Below are 22,011 nucleotides of genomic sequence, written 5' to 3'. Positions count from 1 at the left end.
CAAATTCCTACTTGCATTTCCACGAGTAGGATACTTCAGAAATTAGAAGGCATGATTAAAAATGATAGTAACAGAGCTGAAACTATATCCTGTTCATCATTCATCAAAAGAAAGAGAAATACCTGCCTCGGGGCTGTAATAAGACAGAAAGTGGGACAGGGAGACCAGTCCTCCCCCAGCAGACTGTGCAGGAAGCATTCCAAACATGACAAATTCACTGCTCACCCAGCACATGAAGTAATGACACTAGTATTTGTCCATAAAATGTAATTTACCCAGACTACTCCAATGAAATCAGAAGCTTTAACACTATAAAACTAGGAGATTGGAATATTTTTACCTTATTAAGATGGGGCGGGGGGGAAACATAAGTTTTCATTTTCCCTTAGCTGAACCATCACACTGCAGTCTTTGTTTTCAGGAGCGAACCGCACAGCCTCCAGCACTAAACAATTTGCGTAATTTCTTCTCAGATGCACACACCTTGCCAAAAGCCTAGTGCCAGGTGTGAAGTCCACACTTGGGCTCATCAGTACATTAAATAAAATCATCTTCCCTCTTGGCCTAACCAAATACCTGAGGGCAAGCATCAGTGTGGATTCCTTCATGCTTCCAGCCCCTGTCTCATCACGTCCCATGCCGCAAGCACTTGGGTGAAGACGTCAAGCCAAAGCTTGTCCATGTAAAGAGCCAGTCAACAACCACGAGCACATCTGCCAGCAATGCAGGTTCAGGCTTGGTTGCAATACCTACATTTAACTCCTGCCAGACATCAGTGACGCAACGTCCAAGGCATGGATTTAGTTGGTGTCAGTTCTTTTTTCGGAGGCAAAGTGAATTTTCATAACAATTCTTTGGAAATTAAGGAACATACTATAGTAAAGTCAAACTAATTCTGAACATTATTTTGACAAAACAAACCGTGACAAAAAAGCAAACAACTATGCGTATATACGTTTTTATGAATTCAGGAATGATAAAATGGAAATGCATCTTTAAAAAAAAAAGTATCCGTGCCACGTTCACGTCTAGAAACTCTGAGAGCACATGAAAATCCAAAACTAAAACTGACTAGAAACAAAAGCAGTTTTTTACTCTGCCTAAACTAAGGGAAATATAAACAGTGAAGCACCAATAGCAAAAAGTTGATTCCATTTTATGCAGATTTTTTTTTAATAGCATGCTGTAAAAAGCAAGAGTAAAATTCATCCTAAAGCACTGTAAAACCTCCAAGAGTTCAGAATAAAAGGGTTTTTATGCACATCCATCAGTAAAACTACTCATACATGAGATTTCTGGGGCATAAGCTTTAAGCTATGGGTCACTTAAAATGCTTCCTGGATGAAAAGATATTCTCAGACTGTTTTCGTATGAAAACACGGATTACTGTTAAGGGACAACTGTGTGCTACTCTGCCACCTCTGGACTTCACTCCTCAGTGACAAGAGCCAAAGGCATGGCTATTGGGTAAATCAGAAGCTGGTCAAAGGACAGCTGAACTGACTGCAAAAGGACTTTTTAAAAAAAATATTTGTGACAAGTTATGTTCATTTTTTATAGCAAACAGCAGGGTCTTCTTACGCATTCTTGGAAGATGTGTCGTGCTATGGCAGCTGCTTATAAAACCCAGTAAATGAGGTAATGTGCCGAACTTCATCTGAAACCAAACCATCTTTTGTTTCCCTGGATGATGACATTAAATAGGACAGAAATGGCTACCTGCACTAGGAGTGTTCAAAGACTAACCTTTTTTTTTTTTGCCATTAAAATATAAATTCAATTAGTTATTTCCACACTTAAACAGAACTGCCGCTGCTGAAATTGTACTCTAGCGATAATTGCAATCCAAGAGTGATCTAATTATATACAAGTCTCAGTGGCTGTATTCCCACGTTGCTTCCTAAAACCCGGATTCACTACAATACAACTTGTAAGTGAAAACCACATCGTTTGCAATCGTCCTCCCTTAAGACTGCGTGACTTTATATACGTTTAATGAGAACAGAGTTAGTCTGTTAGTAAGCTTGCTATAAAAACGTGAGTTTCTACCTACCATTAAATACAAAAGAATACAAAGGCACTTCAGCTGCATGTAAAAAAACAGCTGATGGGTGAAACTGTACAAGGGAAAGAACATTCTTTTAATTAAGGTACTGGATTAGGATTCAAGTACCAGCTTTACTTTTTGGCTCTGCCACCAGCTTCCTGTGTGACCCAGGGCAAGAAATTTCATCGCTCCACAGCTTGGTTTTTCATCTATAAAATGGACGGTGACATTTCCTTTTCCCAGCCTCTCCACATTTCGGATGTAAGCAATTACTGTGCGGTGGCATATTGCCTGGGACAATCAGTACCCGATATGAATTGAAGCCTCTGGGTAATACTCCGATAAAAAGCTAAAATCAACGCGTCTCCCTTTCACAGGATCCTCATGGTTTTGTATCGCCACTGTTTGCCACTACTGCAATCTAACCTATTTGTATCCCTGAGCAAAGCCCTGCATACAGCCTGCTTAAGTCCCTGTTTTGAAACGGAGGAGGAGGAGGAGGAGGAGAGCGGACAAGGCAGTCGACTGGGGTATCCCAAACATTTAAAGAACACCTTTGTCCAACACAGAATATCCTGGCCAACTCAACTGGACAATTCCCTACTAACACTGTCAATGTGCACAAGTATCCTGTGCAATACAGAGAGGCTGCCAACAACTTGCTGCTTTTTTTCTTCAGTATTTCCTACTCCCGTTGTAAAAAATTCAGTGCAACGGTTTTGCCAGGTTTGTAAATTTGAATGAGACCATCTGAGCTGAGTTGACTATTTTAAGAGGGTTCTTGCAAGTAATTACAAGGTAAAAACGAGAATACTTCACACCTACATTCTGACTGAAAACTACTCAGCCCTGCTGGCTCCATCCAGGCTTTTAATTGTCAAAAGAGTTCAAGGTTTGGAAAGTTATTGGCATCAAGTAATGCTGGATATTCCTAACTAGCATTGTGTCATTATTTGGCACAATTTTTGCTGGGATACCTCCCAAATCTGTGACATAATCAGAGGGTTCTCTACATTACACCATATAGTCAGATGCTCTTGTTAGTGTAATACGTTAGCATGTTTAATACCATTTTCTATTACTTACACTTAATCAACTCTGGAACCAGTTAAACCATAGGAAAAGCAATTTCAGAGGCTTTCAACTGACAGTTTTCCACACACAGCTTGACCTAAAATTACGACCTGAAGTTTCTAAGATGCGGTCTACATACGCAATTGCTTCTAAACAAACATCCATAACTCTCCACAACCCTGTGGGAACTGAAAATTCATATGAAAACAGGAGAAAAAAAAAAAAAAAGGCACAAAATTAACTGCTGTAGAACTGTCTTAACTAGAAAAACTGTCAGAGTTTCCCCTTCTGGCCAGCCTTAATTTACTGCTTCAGCAATTTATGCCCAACCTCCACATTTACTACAAGCTTTCCGCAACACAGAAATGACTGAGCTCTCTAGCATCCATCTCCCTTTTAGGTTCACGTCCCAGTGCAGTATCTCTTGACAGACTCACAGTAAATTCAACACGGCTATCTTAGGGCGTGCACTTCCATACATACCTTTTCGAAGTGAACTAACAATTACACCCTTTAACTCATCAAATTAAAGGAAGTAAAATGATTAAGTATGCAGAACTCCAAGATGCAGACTGGGATTTGCAGAAGTCACTTCAAGACTCCTGGTTTGCCATCTCCTAGGGTCTGAGCATCAGAAAATTACAACTATTCACCCAGGGAAAATCAGGGCTTCTTTGGGTGCTATCAGCTGGGTACCCAGCACACCAAATCACTAGTCACTTTTGAAAAACCTCATTATTTACTCTTCTGCCTCTCTATAGGAAAGGAATAGACATTTAAATAAATTATGTAATCCTTATTACCATTCCATTCATTCATGCATGTCACTATAATTTACTGCCAGGAAAAATAAACTTCTGCGTAATATTCCTCAACGTAAGAGACTCAAAAGGCTCAAAGGCGGAAAAGAGGTGAGAGGGCTTCTGACAAATATTTGCTCAAGTGACTACATCATCCTTGAACACATTTGCTAGAAAAAAATGGGTGAAGAAATTTGCGGTCAACATGATATGTGCCAGATCGGGACTGGGGTGGTAACGAGGAAAAGGAACAGGGGACAGAGAAGGGAAGAGGAATTTTTAACCAGCTTTGTTTCAGCAAGGAAAACTCCCAATATTGCAAAACTGTCTTCTGTCTATGTAGCCTCCTAAAAAACACTTTTACGCAAAACCAAAGATGACTAGGCTCCCTAGAGGATTCAGGAAAAAAACAAAACCAACAAAACCCAAAAACCCTCCAAAAATCCCACAACTCATCATCTCCTTACATTCTTTCTGAGCCAAGCTCTGCAAACCAAGCCTTGTACCTGGCAAGCCCAGGCAAGCAAGCAGCCCACACCCTCCAGCAAGGTGGTCAGCAGAGGACAGAGGCACGCAGAACACGATTTACTACCATCTCTGGCAGCCGTTGCTGCTGCGCCCTCCATAAATTTTGTTTAAACACGTGTTCAAACAAAAATGGCTTTACCAGTCACTTGGCTCACCTCAACAATACCCGTAGCTCAATTCTACCGAGGATGACAAAACATTGCCAAGGCTATAAAAATCCTCACTTCTTTCAGTGTTGACTACCTAAAACCAAATACAGGTGAGTTGGGTGGTTTACTGACTGGCTTTGAAGTCTTAAACGTATTGGGACTGGTGGTAGGGCTTCAGTCTGACAGCATCCCCGTGACAAAATTATCTTTTTTCTCTCCTCTGCTCCACGAAGACTAGGTCTCACTGGCACTTTCGTGGGGAATGTTTTCATTTCTTGCTGCCTAAGAAGCTCTTGCTTGTTTTCTTTTGGATTTGGGGGGTTTCCACAGATTTAAGTGGTCCCAGACAAAATAAGACACTACTTTTAAAGAGCATCCAAAACAACGTGAGAGATGCAGTTTTATTCATGTAAAATACAATCAAGAAATAGGGAAAAAATGAAGATTTTGTCACTGTTTTGCTCATATAAACCCAAACTCACAGTAAGATTCTCCACAGAAGATAAGCTGGACCGTCAGTCACCGCCAAAAATAGCTTACAGTAACCAAATTCATTTTGGCTTTCAATACTGATGGGTCAAAAGTTTATTCACAGAGCTTGTGACGCTCAGATCATCCCACAAGCCCGGAGAGAGCAACGCCCATTCAAGTCGTACTTCAGAAACCGCAGCTCAGATCCCCAAAGGTACTACCAGAAGATCCTATCATAACCGCCAAACTGATTACTTTTGGACAGCAATGCCTTCAGAGCCAATAAAACTGCTCACGCCCATCCAGGCTAATGAGCAACAGTAGGGGTGCATGGAATTGGTTCCTGAGATTTGAAGCCCTAATTTAGCTAAGCACTTAAATAAATGTGTAAGCCTTATTAACATCAACAGAATTTTGGTATTAAGTTAATATTACCAAGCATGTTCTAATAGCCCTGCTGAATCACAGCTTTGCTACTACTAAGAATTCAGACAGCTTTTTAGAAGTTGTCCTCAAGTAAAAACATTTCTTCACAATTTTTGTCGCCTATGTTTCAGGGACGACTCATCGCTCATGCAACGGGCTACAGCTGGATCTCTGACATACTGCTATGAATGCAAAGTACCTTTCCTGAAGTCCCAGATCTGCACTAGCTTCAAAGTCAGCTTTTCATTAAAAAAAAAAAAAAAAAAAAATCATTTCAGCTATAATAACAGCAACCTAAAGGATCACTTGACAGTATTCATAACCGCAGTTATTAAAATTTTTGTTAGTATTACAATTTAATTATTACTTGTACAATTGTACTAATGTCTACAATTGCATCAGTATTTATTTTTTGTTCTGCACAGTAACCTTGTAGGTGTATCACAGCAACAAAAACTCCCTTGCACACATTGATATTACACCTTTGCCAAGGCATGGGTAAATCAGTCCTACAGACACAAGTGAGACAGATGAATATATAGATTTATGTGGCAATTGGTTATGTAGTGAAATCTTATCTTTAGACCACTGTGAAATCATCTTCAAAAATAATGCAAAGTGTATCAGCTTAGTTCTAAATGTTTTAAGAGAGAAACTCATGAATTAAAAATAGTGTCTTGCATGCGACAGAGTTTTACTTACCAACGACGTCGAGATGGTACGTGTGATTGATGGATCCATACTGGTTTTCCACTATGCACGTATAATTTCCTTTGTCAGACGGGACCACGCTCTCCATGATGAGACTCCAGTGCTGGTTGCGGACCTAGTGGGTTGCAACCAAAGAAATTGGGAACTTCACCCTAGTTTCACCCTCTCCCCCTCCAAAAGAACAGTTTTCTGAATAGTTAACCTTTTGTAATCCATGTTTAAAAGCCTCTTCTGTGCTCGTTTGACAGTTCAGACACAGAAATACTTTATTTATGCCTGATCAGGTACGGCACAGCTGCGGCAGTGAAAGCTTTCACGCATTCTGCTATAAATTTACCTCGTCCCCAATCTGAGCACCGCAGACGTTGGTGCACACTCTGTCCTACCAGGCATAAGAGGATGGCACCAAGTAGCAGCAGTTGTCTTACGAGGCTTTTCCTCTCAATCCACTCTAAAGCGAATTCACACCCTCAGGATATTTCCCATCTGTCTCCAAACAATCATCTGATCTTATTAACTACCCAGCAGCAATATGGAATGGGTACGATCCCCTAACATCTAAGTCTCTGCCTTTCTCCAATAGCTCAATTACGCAGCCTGCATTTTGGGGAAACAAAGTACAGAAAAGCAATGTTTGGAATCCCTCCCACAGACACATTGAGTGGCCACATCTCTTGCTGCTCTGGGGTACCACAAGAAAGAAATGAAGATGCTGCCTCATGAAAAATGCCTGAAGAAAATCCTCATGGAAACAGAGCGTAAGGACATACATTTTTTCATACAACCCTTCTCGGACAGAATGTATTAAAGGTGCTGATTCTGTTCCCATTTGAACTCAAAAGGAGCGTTGGCATTGGTCTTGCAGAAAGTAGGATCCAGCCCAATACTGGAAGGATATAGAGTCATCCAGTACACATATATATTTCCTGCATCATAAGCTGGCTTCCCAAATTACCTTTTTCTGGCTATCCACTAATCCCTTGTTTTAGCATTACATTTTTGACAAAGCGCTCAAAAAATCTTAATATTATTGTAGCTATAACATACAACTTTTAAATTTCAAAGTACATTATTTTAGGAAATGGAATAAAATACAATCTGGTACAATCATTTTAATCAGCCAAATGGAAAGTAGTAATTCAGTGCAGTACACCAGAAAAATTTATGGACCATTCAGTGACACTTCCAGTAACTATACGTTCTTAAAAAATCGTTACAACTATAGGTCTGAAATCCTGCTTTGTGCCTTGTGTACGTCCTTAGCCAGCAGGAAAAGGCCGGGCTGCATCCATGGTGCCAAGAGCTCAGCCCTCACGCTTGCTGGAGATAAAAATGCCATCAGTTCAAAGCTTGGAAGAAGAGTCCTCTCTGTAAGGGGCTCTTGGCTTTCCTGGTCCCCCCAACCAGTAATTAGCTCATTAGCTAGTTATTATTATTACTGTCCAGTTACGGGCTAGTAATATTAACTAAAAACTGGCCATGTGGGCTTTGAAAAACTAAGAAAATGTTGATGAGACTCCAGCAGCAGGTGAAGGGTATGGATGTTAACCAAATGTTGCAGAAATATGTGACAACATGACCCCAATATCTCCAGTCCAAACTTACAGGTCCTCTCCCCAGCACCCCCCTCTTGATGGTATACATCAAAACTATATATTGATTTTTTTTTTCACACTATGAAGAGCTAAAGAAGTAAGTTTATAAAGCGAGAAAGAGTTTATCAGTGTTATTTTATTGTCTTGTTATTCTGCTAAGCAACGTTGAAAGTCGAAGTTTAGGTCAGGAAGATTTACTGTCATAAACCACTGGTAAATAACAAATACAACAGCTACATATTTTGAATATTTTACTTTTTATGAGCTATTTTGAGGGAAACTTGGTCAAAGTGACCTGAACTTTTTGCCATTACAAGTTACATCACACTTCTCAGAATCACAGCAAGTGTTTTTAACCAATCTGACTGCAAAACAGGAAGAACAGATCATGGTTCCACAAAAGTTAAAACAAAATAAAAATTGGTAACAAGCTGTAAGTAATTAATTTGATAGGAAATCACAAGAAATTGTTTCACATTCAGTAAGAATACATAACTAACTTACAGACACAGGTGGAGATTCTGGACAGCAATATTAAAAGGTATTTGTGCAATTTCCCTTCTTGTAACTCCAATGAGCAGAGATAGTATCTTTATAATAAAACAACAGCTTAAGCCTCTTCAGTTTAAGTTAAACAACTGCTGTAGAGGCCCAAAGCATTTATGACACATCGTCACACAACTGAATTTATGTCATGAATCTGGATTCAACTAGATTCAGATTGTTGGCTTAGTGCTTTCTGGTTACAAGTGCAGCATTGCAAAGCCCAGAAAAACTCCTTGGCTGGGGATGACAGCATCTTCTGCTGAAGACTCCCAAATCGAACCTTTCATTCTCAGACACGCTACGGCCCTGCCACGTCCCTGCAACCACGCCATTTGCAACACCCTCAGAGGACAGGCTTTGTTAATGTGGTCTTTTTAAGTAACCTGCCTTCACTACCTAGTCCCAGTAAAGCCCATCCTTGGGCAGCAGACCCAGTGCCATTACTGACAACCAGCACCAACATCACGCCGGTTTATGGAAAAGCTGGTTTCAAAAGAGGTTCGAAGCAGTGCTTCTGCAGTGCACGGGTCTTCCTTCTGCATACGGATGAACTGCAACAGCGATACTCATTTTGGAGGAAAAAAAAACCCAAAACAAACAAACAAAAGAACCACCACCCTTGTGACTGAAGTTGCAAATAGATGGTCTCTTTGGCAATGTAGGTTAAAGCCATTAGCTCCCTCCTGGTTGCTCACTTGGGCCCTTCTAACTGAAGACACCAGCCCTACAGCTCTCCAAATATTCCCTAATGAGTTTCCCTGGGTAGTATCAGCTGGGTCCGTTTAAGCTGTTTACATAGATGACTTGAGCTGGTCTGGCAGACAGAACAAATTAGGGAGCTCATGTGAACTAATCCACAAGGCAAAAAACACGAGGGCAGCAACAAGCCGCTGAAAGCAGGAGCATCCTCACCAGGCATATGGGGTCCAGAAAAGGACAAGTGTCCACAGCCAGAGATTTATTTATCAGTTGTAGGAAACTCTTCCGGCTCTCCAACCTGACTAGCTCCTTGCCAGCTATTATGCCGTTATTTCTACTATTTTGTTCCCTGAAGCCCGACATCATGTTGAGCTCTTAAAAGCCTGGAGAACACCCACACGGTCCCACCCACTCCATCACCTGGCCTTCAGGGTACCCCTTCCAATTTGTCATTGTCTTTCCTTGACATAGGGAAATTCAGGGAACAACTGCATTCCAAGCACCCCAAATCACAGCTTGACCCTTCTGATACTTTGTCAACACAGTTTAATAACTGCTTTTGCCCTCCCTTTTTTTATTGCTTTGCAGTACCTATTGTCATGCTTTTATCTGTGCTTCATACCCAAAAAGGGTACTTTATTGAGATAATAATCTCAACATGTCTTTTTCCTGACCAAGTACAGACCCTTCTAGGAAATGACTGAGGTGCTTTTTTTGGGCATCTTCTCCATCAAATTTTTAACCAATTCTTCCAGTCTCTCCAAACAATTCAGTTTTTAAACTAAAACTGTACCCTTAAGATACAGCTTGGAGGTGGGAAACCTAAAGTGGAATCAAAATGCCAAGAAACATCAGTCAGAAAGGGCAATGTTTCATAGAAACAGTTTACTTTTAGAGTATCTTATAAAAAATTGTGGACAGTTCTGTTTAATTTTAAAATACATGTCTTCAGTGAACAGATAGATCATTAAAAGTTGTCACTGAGCAAAAAATGGTAAAAGGGGTCAACTTTAAATTAATTTCAATAGAAAGAAGGATTAGAAGCCAAAATATGATTCCCCACAAAACCAGCACAGTTCAGACATATACTGGTACTGCTCAGGTAGGGAGAACAAGTGCAGAACATCCACACAAAAGCCATAGGCTTCCACAGTTCCTATAGAGCCAGAAGTCTTTCTTTACTCTCTATTTACCTGGCTGGTAAATGTGGGTAAGACAACCGTAGAGATGAAGCTTATCAAAACGCATATGAGAAAACACACGCCTGTTAATACTTAAACAGTAACAATTGATAGAAGTAAATTTGCTTTCTGGGTGGTGTACAGAAAAGTAAAGGCTCCTGTGGTGTCTCACAGAGGATTTAGATTATTCACTCAAAGAAATTATAAAATGCTTTTAAATGTACAAGAAAGAGCTATCATCACTTTAGAGACAGATTTAAAAAAAAATAAATAAAAAGGATTTAGATATCCAATGTTACCCAACCCTTCTCCTTGCTGTAGGAACTTTGTGCGTACCTTGAAAAATCATAAAAGGTTCGATTTTGAAATTCACCACCCAGAATTAGTCATGGTGGAGGAATTTTGCCCTGGAAGCTATCTTGGCCAGCACATACACCCTTCTGGTAGCCTGCCTGAGTGCAAATTGACTCAAGACATTCCCCAGTCAGAGGGACAAAGTGCTACAGGTCACTATCTGATTGTGATAAAGAGAATACAAAGAAGAGATTTCTTAGCTCAAGGCAGCAGGAGAGAGATGGCTGGAGAATTACTGGAAAGCTTCACATTTTCCTTCGCTTTACTTTGTTCTTAAAGTCTTCAAGGGATGATTGCCGCTTCCGAAAGGGACGGATGGTGTTAACATCAGCTGCTGATGGCAGATACAGCCAAGTATGGTTCCAACTATTCTAGTTGCTCAAAGTGTTATGAATATGAAGATCTCCAGCAGAAATGCTTTACATATAGCAATGCCCAGATTCAAGACAAGCTAGCGTACAAAAAGCATCCTGAGTTGCTGAAGACAGACCAACATGGAAAGACTCGGTCCTTTCTGAGGATTCCTTCATTACAAGTTTGTCAGTGTAGAGGTGTCGCGAAAAGACAATTCTCTCTTTATTCCAGAATAATTTTGAATAAGCCCACAGTGACCTCATCCTGCCCCTCTAACTTCTGGAGGCCTCATTCTTTAACCATCCACTCCACCCACTGAAAACAAGCTTCCATCTTAAAAAGATGGTTATTCAAAACACTGACAGAATCTAGAATATACATTCTGCTTCCCGAATCTATGACAATAAGTACATGCTACCAGATCATTTAGAATTTCTTGTATTTCTGAGCAACAAGAAAGTCTAAAATCCACAGCTGTGACCCCTCTTTTTTTCCCTTTAGACTAAAGAGATGTAAGAAGTTATGATTTAGAATTATAAGTATATACTTCACTTATGCAGCTGGCTTTAGCAATAGGCATCTGTGGTTTCTTCCCAGAGTACATACATACCTAGGAAATTGTATATGTTTAATACACATGAGCAAAAATTTAATTTGTGCCACTTAATGGGCACAAGTCTAAATGAGCTCACCCAGATCCCTAACACAGGCTAGCAGTGTCAGCACAGAGCCCCACACGGGCTAATTTACCCCACCAAGGATCACCCTCCCAAACCAGAGATCAGGTATCTCCATGCTGCCTTGCAAGACACATTTTCCTTCATGGTTTTCAAGAGTGGTATCTGCATTTCTCCTTCATGAGATGTAAAGCGTTCAAATAATGTCCCAGTGAGTACCAAAACAGTTACTACTATTTTCCAAGACAGGATTCGTTTGTTGTTGCCTTTTTTTTAATTGGCCTTTTTTTATTTTTAAAAAAAGCACTGAGAAAGGTGAAAATCACTGAACTGTAGCCAATTCATTAACACTCCATAGCGTTATGAAAGGCAGAAGGTGTTGCCAGGTGTACACTCATAAGCAACAGTAATTTATAGTGTAAGCAAACATAGATGGAAAAGTCTACTTAGATAATTAGTGTTCATGTGGGGAGATTTTCTGGGCTTCGCTCTCCGCTAACACAAATGTTGGAAAAATTGACACTTTTTACAGTAAATCTAGCTAGAGAGGAAAGGAGACTACAACTTGTCCTCCTCTGCACTGGAAAACTTTTTTTTTTTTATACCAAGCAGATCAGAGTCAACAGCACACGAAGCAACATACACCCTGGCTCCATCAGGGCACCACAAAACATGGCACCCTGAAAATACTGCAATCGCTGGGGTAAGGCAGTGGTGCAGTACCAGGGGAGGCAGCTCCCAGACTTGGTCTCGAGCTTACTACATCATCTGGAAAAGTCAGTTAACTTCTGTCTTAATTACCATTACAAATTGCTCTGAGCTGCTCGGCAGAAGTTCTAGGCTGGGGCTTACAACCGTGACACAGGGTGACTAACTTGGAAACTTCTCATCTTTGGAGAGAAGTTGCAGAGGTGTCGGGTCCATGAGGAATCCACTGACAGAAGGTCTGCAGAAGAGGTTAAGGTAACTCAGAAATGCGGGGCAGGATGGCAAGGCTAGTGCTCAAACAGCCATTTGCCATCAAAGTCATGCCCTCCCATTCCCCATGCGAAGTGGGATAAGATGACCGAACCCTGACTCTTGACCTGACCTAGGCAGATACCAGGAGGTTAAAGGTCCATGCACTAACCCACAGAGCTAGCTGGCCTCCCTAAAACTCTCTCTTAATCAGTAACCACCAATTTAGAATGAGACATCTAATCTGAAGCTGTTTAAAATTCAAACAAACCCTCGCAAGTAATTACTGTTACTTTCCGTCAAATTCTGCTTCCCATTTCAGTTTCACAGACCATAAACTCTACAGAAAATAATAACTTTCGGACTTCCAGCTCTTCCTTTATTAAACGGCCGACAATTACCAGAGTGGATGGTCGTGTTTTTAACAATGCAGCTGAAAATGAACAGAGCAAAATAGTCTTACTCCACTTTGAAAAATCAGTCTTTAGTTTTCCAAATAAGTCTCGATAAATAATGCTTAGCTGCACTGCTATGCTACAAGCTTGAATTTGAGGAAAAAAATAAATATAGAATTAGTGCTCCATAACGGCTAAAGAAACCACCCACCCTTCCCCAGAAGAAAACAATTACTTATTTTTGCTTCTACATTTCATCCAAGGCCATTAAAAGATTTTTCTGTTGACTTCAGCAAGTTGGGGTTTTTTTTGTTTTGTTTTGTTTTTTGTTTTTTTTTACAGCCTTGGTCAAGAACAGAAATTGCAAAATCACATCATGAGAACATACCTTATATCCGCCAATACGATGCTCTTGTTTAAACTCTTTCTTTTTTCTCTTTCCCATTTTTCAGCCATCGCATGGTTGGTGTTGGGTTTCCCATCGCGGGACAACGGAACTTGACGGTGTTTGCTGCTGGCACCGCATGTAGCCTTTTCTCCATTTTGTCCGTATGTGTCCAATAGGGTGCCCCTGTTTCAAAGATATACATCCAGAAATATCAGTACTCTGAAACCGAGCTCCCTTCCAGACCCTTTCACAGACTTAAAGCGCTGCATGTATTTGTTTCAAGCACGGTTTAGAAAGAGTACATGACTGGAAATCATATGTCACAAGTGTTGACCAGAGTTTTGCAAACAGCTCATTCTGCAGCTTTGAGTATATAATTTATGACAAAATTCCAATAATTAACCACAGATATCCTTTGTTTTGTGTACGTCAAGTAAGACAGAGCGACCAAGTTTTCAGCACGCTCAGTGATCAGACACTTTTAACCGAGTTACTGTGAGTGCTCAGCAAACTTTGAATTCTTGGACCTCGGCTGTGAAGCCAGACAGACCAAGTCAGAAGACCTGTTGGAAGCATCAGTCTTAATCTTTCCCCATCTGTTAAAGGGGGACAAACCTATCCACCTGCCTGGCAGCATGCTAAAACTTAGTGTCCAACAGCAAGGTGAACTGAGCTGTTACTGTCATAGAAACCACTAAAATATATTTACAAATGGAATATATTTCTGAAATCTTAACCAAAGAGGAAGAAAACAAATGAGTAAATATGGACCCGCAAAACTCAGCAATAGCTTTTATTATTTTGCAGGGATTTCCCACTTCGATGAGCCTACCGGAGCCCAAATGTTCAACACCCACAGTGATAATCCAACACCACGGCACAAAACGAGTCTCTCTCAGCCTGTATTTACTGAAGGGATCACTGCTACCAGCTCCCGGCAAGGCTCGCCTGGCGCTCACTCCGTCCTTGCCATGCCTTGGCCCAGCCTGTTCCCACACCAGGAGCATGAGGTACGCATCGAAAACCCCTCTCTTGTCTGGGTTCTCAATCATTTGTCACGTACCAGTACAGAAAACACAGCAGAACAAGACATGCAACTATCTGTTTGCATCCTCCAAGAAGTAAATTTGGATATACAGATCCATATAGAAGGTTATCCCATGCTCTGGGTGCACGCACCATTGCACAGCATCTTCACGGCATCACTTCACTTGTCTCACCAGTTAAAGATTCAAGATCTGTTTAATAGTAGGAAACATTAGTTTCTTTTACAATGGAGTTTTCCTGAAGCAAATCAGATTAGTGTGGAATTTTTAGGACTAGAGGGGTCCAGAAAAATAACTCTATTTCTCTCAGCCCTGTTTCATTTCCTTCATTAGCAGCCTAACACTCCACTATAAATAAACTCTTCCGTTCCTCAAATATTTATAGCAGTTCTTACAATCACTGCAAACTCAGAAATCCTGCTACCCCCCTCTCTAAATAAAAATACAGCTGGATAGAAAATACAGGAATAAATCCTTTAACAACGTCTCTCTCAGTATAAAGAAAACATTCTAAAAGCAAGTCTTACAATGATGCGAAGAACGGTAAGTGATTTTCTTTTTTTGCCCGAAGTGGCAATTACTGTTAAAATTAATGAAGCAGAAAAGCAAAGCAAATTTGTGCATGCAATCAAAATAGAAAATCAGGTAACTATTGAAAATTTGACTGCAACACTACGAAATTGTTACACAGACTAAAGTGAATTAGGGGTGCAAGGAAAAATCACTGTTAACATTATTTGCTAAAACCAGGATCACATTAAAACAAGGGAAGACTTTAAACAAAGCCAACCAAAGGAATTAACTTATTACACACAAAGACCAAATTACATTACAAGTATACGAGGCAAAGGCGGAATTACACATTGATACTGATACATTAAAGGGATATTTTCTCTGGACCGCTACACATCTTCCACAAGGCATTGTAAGGGCCCTACACACAATTCCCACCAAGTCAAAGTAAACTGTGGCAGGTCAAAGCCAATCAGCCATCTGAACCAGTTATACTGGTATCTCAGACAGAGCAGAGCGTCTAGATTTGGCCCCAAACAGGCAACGCTGACCCAGCAACATCGCAGCCAGCACGGCCACGTCTCATCGCGTCCGTCGCAGGCACTTCCTCATGGGTGGGCAGCGTAACGAGTTTGGCCGCCGCCGCTGGCAAGCACCCCCTCTGAAGCAGGGGCTCGGCAGCCGGCCCGCGGCAATGCCGCAGGGCACAGGCTGGATGGACCAAGCTCCGGAGAAGCTGCCATCAGGGTGCACCCCGGAGCAGGGCTTCGGAGCGGTTCCTCACGCAAGGCTGCTTCGTGCCGCCAGGTTTCTACTGCGTTACGGCGTAGCTCATCCGCTGCGTCTCTTGCGGATCACCTCCTTTCCATCAACCCTCGCCCTTTAAAAGCTCTGCTCCCGCAAGAGGAGCGCTTCAGTAAGGCTCGTGTACAGCCGACGCACGGGGAGGAGCTGCGCTCTGCGGCAGAGGTGGGAGCGGAGAAGAGGCCAGGAGGACGCAGGCGGGAATGAAGCGGCTCAGTTCTGCGCCACGGGGAGAGGGGGAAAGGAAACTCCCCGGGCTGGGAGAGGGCTGGCAAAGCTTCCCTTCGCAAGACGCTCAGCATGACCTGCGATGCCCCTCCGTTACTGCAGAGCTTGGAGGAAAAACGCGCGGACATCACACCTTGAAAACGCCGCCTGAGAACGCCTCAAGACATCCTACCATCTTTCACTAGGTAGCAGCAACGTATATTGGCAACTCCTCGGTGTGTTTCAGGGAAAACAGAAAAAGGCAGCAACAGCCATGAACTACAACACTCGCCCTCGTTTTCTGCCTTCATACAGCAACTGATCCGATTTAACACACAGCATTTCTCTTTATAGATTAAATTGCCACAACCTAAAAGCACCTTTTTACCGTTTCTGCTTGTCTCGAGAGGAAAAACATCCAGGTTCACCAAAACCAGTAATGAATGTAGTTAACAAGTACATACCATGAAGTGCCGAGCCCTCCTGCAGGCCGTGGCCATCGCGTCCCACCTTTGCTAACAGGACAGGTGGAAATCGGTAGCGCCGCTGTTAGAAGTTCACCGTAACAACGGGGCAGACACTGGCTCATGGCGGTAACGAGCAGCAGGGGAACGGGTGGGAATTCCTGATGGCTTTTAGAGCTCTCATTAGTGAAGAAAATATCCTGCTGACCCACACTGCACTCCACTGCAAATACATTACATCTAATCAGGCAAGGCTCCTGCATGTGAAATTGAAATTAGGCAGCCCAGGGGACCACTTCACTTCAGGGCTCCTCAATTTTTATTTGGACTTATCTAATACAAAGAAACACAGAAGTAGTCAACTCCAAGCCTGCCTGACAAGCACCTCGAGCAGGCAATAGTGCGCCTGAAACGACCACATCAAACCCCCCCAAGGTTTTCAGTACTATTGTATTTGACCTTTAATTAAAAAACACTTCTAGGCAACATCCAATTTTTGCTGCTCCCTTGAGTGGGTTTCCACTCTACAGGATTTGATGAATTTGAACCTTGTTTCATCCTTTCTGAAATTCTTCAAGGCATGAAAAGAACAGCATGTGGATTACATTTAGATACTTTTTGTTCTTGGTGCCAATTTACCGTTGCTTGGCCCAGAAGAAATTGTTTAAAGGGTGATAAGGAAAAAAGCCATAAAGCTTCCAGTCGCCTGACTAGAATTCAAGGCAGAATAGCAGCATCTTCAGGGCTACCCAGGGGTCTCCAGAGTAAGTTACTGTTGGACCTCAGCGCAACCATCACGACAGCATCAGGATTATACAAATCCCTTAAGTTACGGCTACCTCTCAAAATCACGATGAGGACGAGGCGACAAGTAACAACAACATATCCTCCACTGCGGCCAGTAGGAACTGATGATGATTGATCAGCCCTTAGCTTTGTAAAAGGAACTCCCAGGTCAACATCCTTGGAGGTAGCCCTCCAGAACCAAGCTAAGGCACCTCTACAGGGCAACGAAAGGAAAAACTGCATTGCCAACAAAGCCATTTTGTGGAGAGATAGGACTATTTAGCAGTGGAACCAATCCTGCACCTTCCCCACAAGCACTAATCCCTTCAACAAAAGCTGGAAGTAATAAAAAGCTATTCAGGATGCAGTCTGGAACAAATCTACCACAGTGTTTTTTCAGACAGTTAAAATATCTGTCAAGCTAAAAGGACACCAAACGCAGAGTGAAATCTGCTATGCATGCCTTTTACTTAAAAATACACACAGGGCAAATGGTCAAATGCACATGTGTACACGCGAGTGCCCTCCTGTTCCAAGACAGAGCTGCTCCTCACAGCTACCAAGCCACTTACAACTGCTCTTGAAGTCGGTGGAGGCTGTATTTTCTGGGCAGCCTTGAAAATTACACTAGATCTCCTCGACATACTCTCTGCTTGCATTTGAAAACCTTGGCCTCTGAAAAATGTATTTGTAACAGAGGCAAAGAACATAAAAAAAGCTTATTTATGATGGTAAGTATTCTTTTAAAACAGCTCTAAAAGGTTTGCTTTACTTTTAAATATGCAGGAATGAGAATGCCAAGGTTCAGCTTCCTGTGGAAGGCACTACAGCCATTTCCTGCCTCATCACATCATAATTAACATGCCAGGACAGCTGGACTTTATCAGAATTGTTTCATCAAAAAGCAACAACCTTTGAAGACTATGGCCTTTTGTTTCCATCAGTAAAGGCATAACCAGGCCAATTTCCATTGCTTATCCTTAATGATCGCAGCTGTAATTTGTATGTAAATTATCAGTTAAATTGTTTTAGATCTGCAAAGCTCAAACCATAATTCAGGAAACACTTAAAGACTTCTTGTCTTAAAGAGCAGCAACCAGGGACTCTTGCGAGGTCCTGGACTTCCCCAGGCTCTGCCTAACATGGGCAGGAGGAGGTGGTAAAGGGCATCTGACCATTACAGACCACTGCCTGCCCCGTGGCATGCTCAGGGCGGACTTGGACTACCCCTCAGCTCCTCACTCGCTTTTCAATCTGTCTTGCAACAGAGAATCTTAAATTAGATGTGGCCTTTTGGATGCAATATAAAATCTAGAAAAGGAACACTGATAGAAAGGCTTAGAAGACACTAGATACGCAAGCTTCAGTGGTTTGCAAAAGCACTAAAAGTCCCACCCCTAACTTTCACACAGCTCTGATCTTGCCAAATCACAACCCTCTTTCAGCAGTGTTTTATTAATCCAACTGAGTTACTATGATGCAACTTTTTCGTTGAAAACAGACTACTTTCAGGGATGCGTGCCACGATCATTCTTCCAGTTCCAGCTATTCCCGTCGAGCGCTCAGACATCAGGAGGAAGGCTGCGTGGCTCCCGGCACCCATCCACAGCTTGCCAGAAGTCCCAGAAGCTTGTGGGCACCTTGTAAAGGGCCATCGCACGAGGACTTGTTTGTGCAACGCTTTGCTCAGGAGCAGTCTGTCTTCTTGCAGTTTCCTCCCTTATACACTGCAAGAGTTTGCGCTCTCCCTGCCATCCGAGATGCTTAAATGTTCGCGCTCTAGAGGCGTCTTTCATTTCGAGCAGGGAAAGTGTGACTGACCCCCCTGAAGCACACAGCCCATCCCTGGCAGACGGAAATTGTCAATGGCCTTTCACCAGCTCCTGAATCAAGATTGATTAACAGTAGCTTAAAATGACAGCTCACATTACGAGAGCATCACCAGTGTTACAGGGCACACCACTGGGTAGCTTCCCCCCGTTGCGTGAAACGGCAGAATCGCTACCACAACGTCACAGAGCATAAGGTCCTTTTTCTCCTTGCTATATGCGCTCCCAAAAGCCATTTGCGCTCAGGATGAATCGCCAAAGCTATCAGCACAGATTAGAAGCACAATTGCCTTCGCTAACACACTGAAAATACCGCAAGCCCTTTTCTGACCAACACCAACAAAGCTCTAAAGTGATAACAGACATAGGGACGATTCCTAGAAGGAACTTCTACCCACGAGTCCTTTTCAGGGGAACGCTAACATTGCCCGGGTTACTGGGTTTTGCCTAGACAACTTCTTTTAAAAGCAGTGTCCCTTTTCCAAACTCGCCAATTATCTTTGCCACTGCATTCCTTTGTCAGAGCAGCCTCCAGCTGCTTAATCTCAGCCACTTCAAGCTGCACCTGCGAATCAGACCGGGTTAATCACACTAACAGATGGCAGGGGCCAAACAGGCAGCTAAAAACTTATATCATTTTAAATAGCATCTAATGTTTCACAGCTTCAGACCAGAGGCAGTCATACACAACAGTAACTAACCAGGGGAGCTGAAATCAGGCTCGTACTTTACCATGTGAACACGAGTTTCAAGCATCCAGCGTAGCTGCCACTTACTAATCAGGCTGAGGAGCAAATATACTACCTGGCTACTGTGTTCAGTAACTAGCTGACATCTCCCATGAAGGATTTCTGTGTTTTTCGTGTTACTGACTTTACAAAGCAAGAACGACAGCGAACTACCAGTCACCAAGGGGATTTTGCAACAGCGCATAGGGGCATAAGGAACCAATATGAATTTTACTTTTTTTTTCTTAGCAACTGCTCTATTTAGAGTCTATTAATAGCTTTCCAAATTCTCTAAAGGGACTGAAGTTTAACACTCAGATAAGTTTAAGACTCTTCTAGCCTATTTTCATCATGCGTAAGTAACATAAAATGTGGTTTTAGTGATGGACTGTTTTCTTTGCGACAAACCTTGAGGTCCTTCACAGACAAAACACACTCATTGTCTCCCAAAGTCATTCTCCCCGGGGAGACTTTTGCCAAAATTAAGGATTGAAGGATTTACCTCATTATACCTTAATTTTATTTTTAAAGTTTCCATGTCGCCTTTTAACAGAGTGAGCTGGATCTTTGTTTCTTCTGTTAGATTTCAGCTCAGGTTCAGGGAAACTTAGTTCACCTGTGAAAGCCTAAACCAGACAAAGACTGAACTTCAATTTAGGCAGAAAGGAAACTGCAGAAGAGCTAGCAAGAAGGGAGAAAGAAAGTACAGACCAGTAAAGCGTGTTTAGAAGAATATTAGTTTATTTTTCTTTTCCAAGTTATGAACTATGTGAAACAGAAAATGGAAAAAGAACAAAGATACCACTGTTTCACAGCCCATGCAGTTAACAGTCAAGAAGCTCTGAAGGCAGGATTGCAAAAGACAGGACGTTATTTGCCACGTGGATCTTGCTAGTGACTTCTGGCAGTTCGCTGTTACTTACTCATCTGGTTGCTGTCATTCACAAAGTCCTCAGACCCATCATTGTCGTCTTCATCATCCCCAGAGGAAAGAGCATCTGCACATTAAAAATAATCAAGTCTTTAAACCAGCCTATTTTGCAGACAAATAAACCAATATGCTACATCTTAGATTAGCTATCAAGGAGCACAGATGTTATGTTAGTTGTGCAGAAGCTATAGAAAAAGGAAATCCAGCCACACAATGTGTGTTGTTCTTACAAAATTCTAACAAAACTAGCTAACACTGAAACACTATGAAGTTTCCAAAGGGAGCTTGCTAATTCCAAAAGTCTCTTTCCATTTACAATTTGTATTTTTCTTAAAGGCATCCAGTCAAGCAGAATGGAGTGGCTCCAGAATGATTTATCTCTAAACTTAAAGGACGTAGGACACCCCCTTTTCCTCTTCTGATAAACGGAGGCGGGGGGGGGAGGGAGCGCAACAAACACAACCATGTATTCATTTTACTGGGTTTATCATCATCACAGCAACTCTGTATAATTTACTCCTGTCATAGTGGCATAAAACAGAGGGCTATTCAGTAGCTGTTAATCACTTATATTATATATGTATCTCCCATGAAATAAAAGGAGTATATATAAACTGAGTCCATTCCAGGGTCAGGACAAGGGGGAAAATACCTGAAATAACTACAGCACTCAGCCCAACTTGCTGTGCTCAAGTGCACTGTTTCACATTATATTATAATGTGTCTTTATATCCCTTTTTATAGCTTCTACATGCAAAAACCTATGTTTAACTCACTCACCTGTAACATTTACAATGAAGTACAGAGTATCACTGTCTAGGGTCCTAACAGCAGTGCAAGCATAGAGGCCCGAATCTCTGGGTGTAGCATCCTTAATTTGTAAGTATTCCCCAATAATCACTGTCCTATTGTCAGGCCCCAAAGGGACCCCATCCTTAGTCCAACTGATCATGACGGCGTCTTTCAATTGACAGCGCAACTCAAGTGGTTCTCCTGGAAGTGCTGAATATACATCTGGCTGAGAGATTTGGTATTTGGTTGGCGGCTCTGCGAAGGTGGAAGGAAAGGAGGAAAAAGAAGAAAAAGAAGGGAAAGGAGAGAATTTCCAACAAAAGTCAGTGAAGGCCCTTTTCATCCACAGAAATCAAGTTATGTTAAATAAAATAGTTTCATCCAGATTAGCCCAGCAATCTGTCTCATAAAACTGAACCACATGCAGGTATGGAATAGGCTTTATTTTCAAGACGTTAACCACAGATCTCCTTCCCTTTTGATCAGCGTCTCGGCACATGCCTTGTCCCAAGTGCCAAGCAAAGGCACAACCCTTCTCACTGGTCACAGCGAGCCGCCT

At 42.0% G+C, this 22,011-nt stretch overlaps 1 protein-coding gene across 1 annotated transcript in view; it reads right to left on the bottom strand.

Annotated features, from left to right (window-relative positions):
* The window catches only part of LOC104621943 (fibroblast growth factor receptor 2-like), a gene marked incomplete at its 3' end in the record, with an annotated part of 67,093 nt that overhangs the window by 27,229 nt on the left and 17,853 nt on the right, over nucleotides 1-22,011 (bottom strand). Inside the window, 5 exon segments of the mRNA XM_010288578.1 lie at nucleotides 6,198-6,321; nucleotides 13,353-13,403; nucleotides 13,405-13,535; nucleotides 20,653-20,727; nucleotides 21,441-21,707. Coding sequence (XP_010286880.1) covers nucleotides 6,198-6,321; nucleotides 13,353-13,403; nucleotides 13,405-13,535; nucleotides 20,653-20,727; nucleotides 21,441-21,707 — 648 coding nt within the window.

The sequence above is a fragment of the Phaethon lepturus genome, unplaced genomic scaffold (assembly GCF_000687285.1).
Source record: "Phaethon lepturus isolate BGI_N335 unplaced genomic scaffold, ASM68728v1 scaffold11776, whole genome shotgun sequence".
NCBI classification, from domain to species: Eukaryota; Metazoa; Chordata; class Aves; order Phaethontiformes; family Phaethontidae; genus Phaethon; species Phaethon lepturus.
Note: the sequence above shows the minus strand (reverse complement) of the source record. Positions and strands in the feature narration are given on the sequence as shown.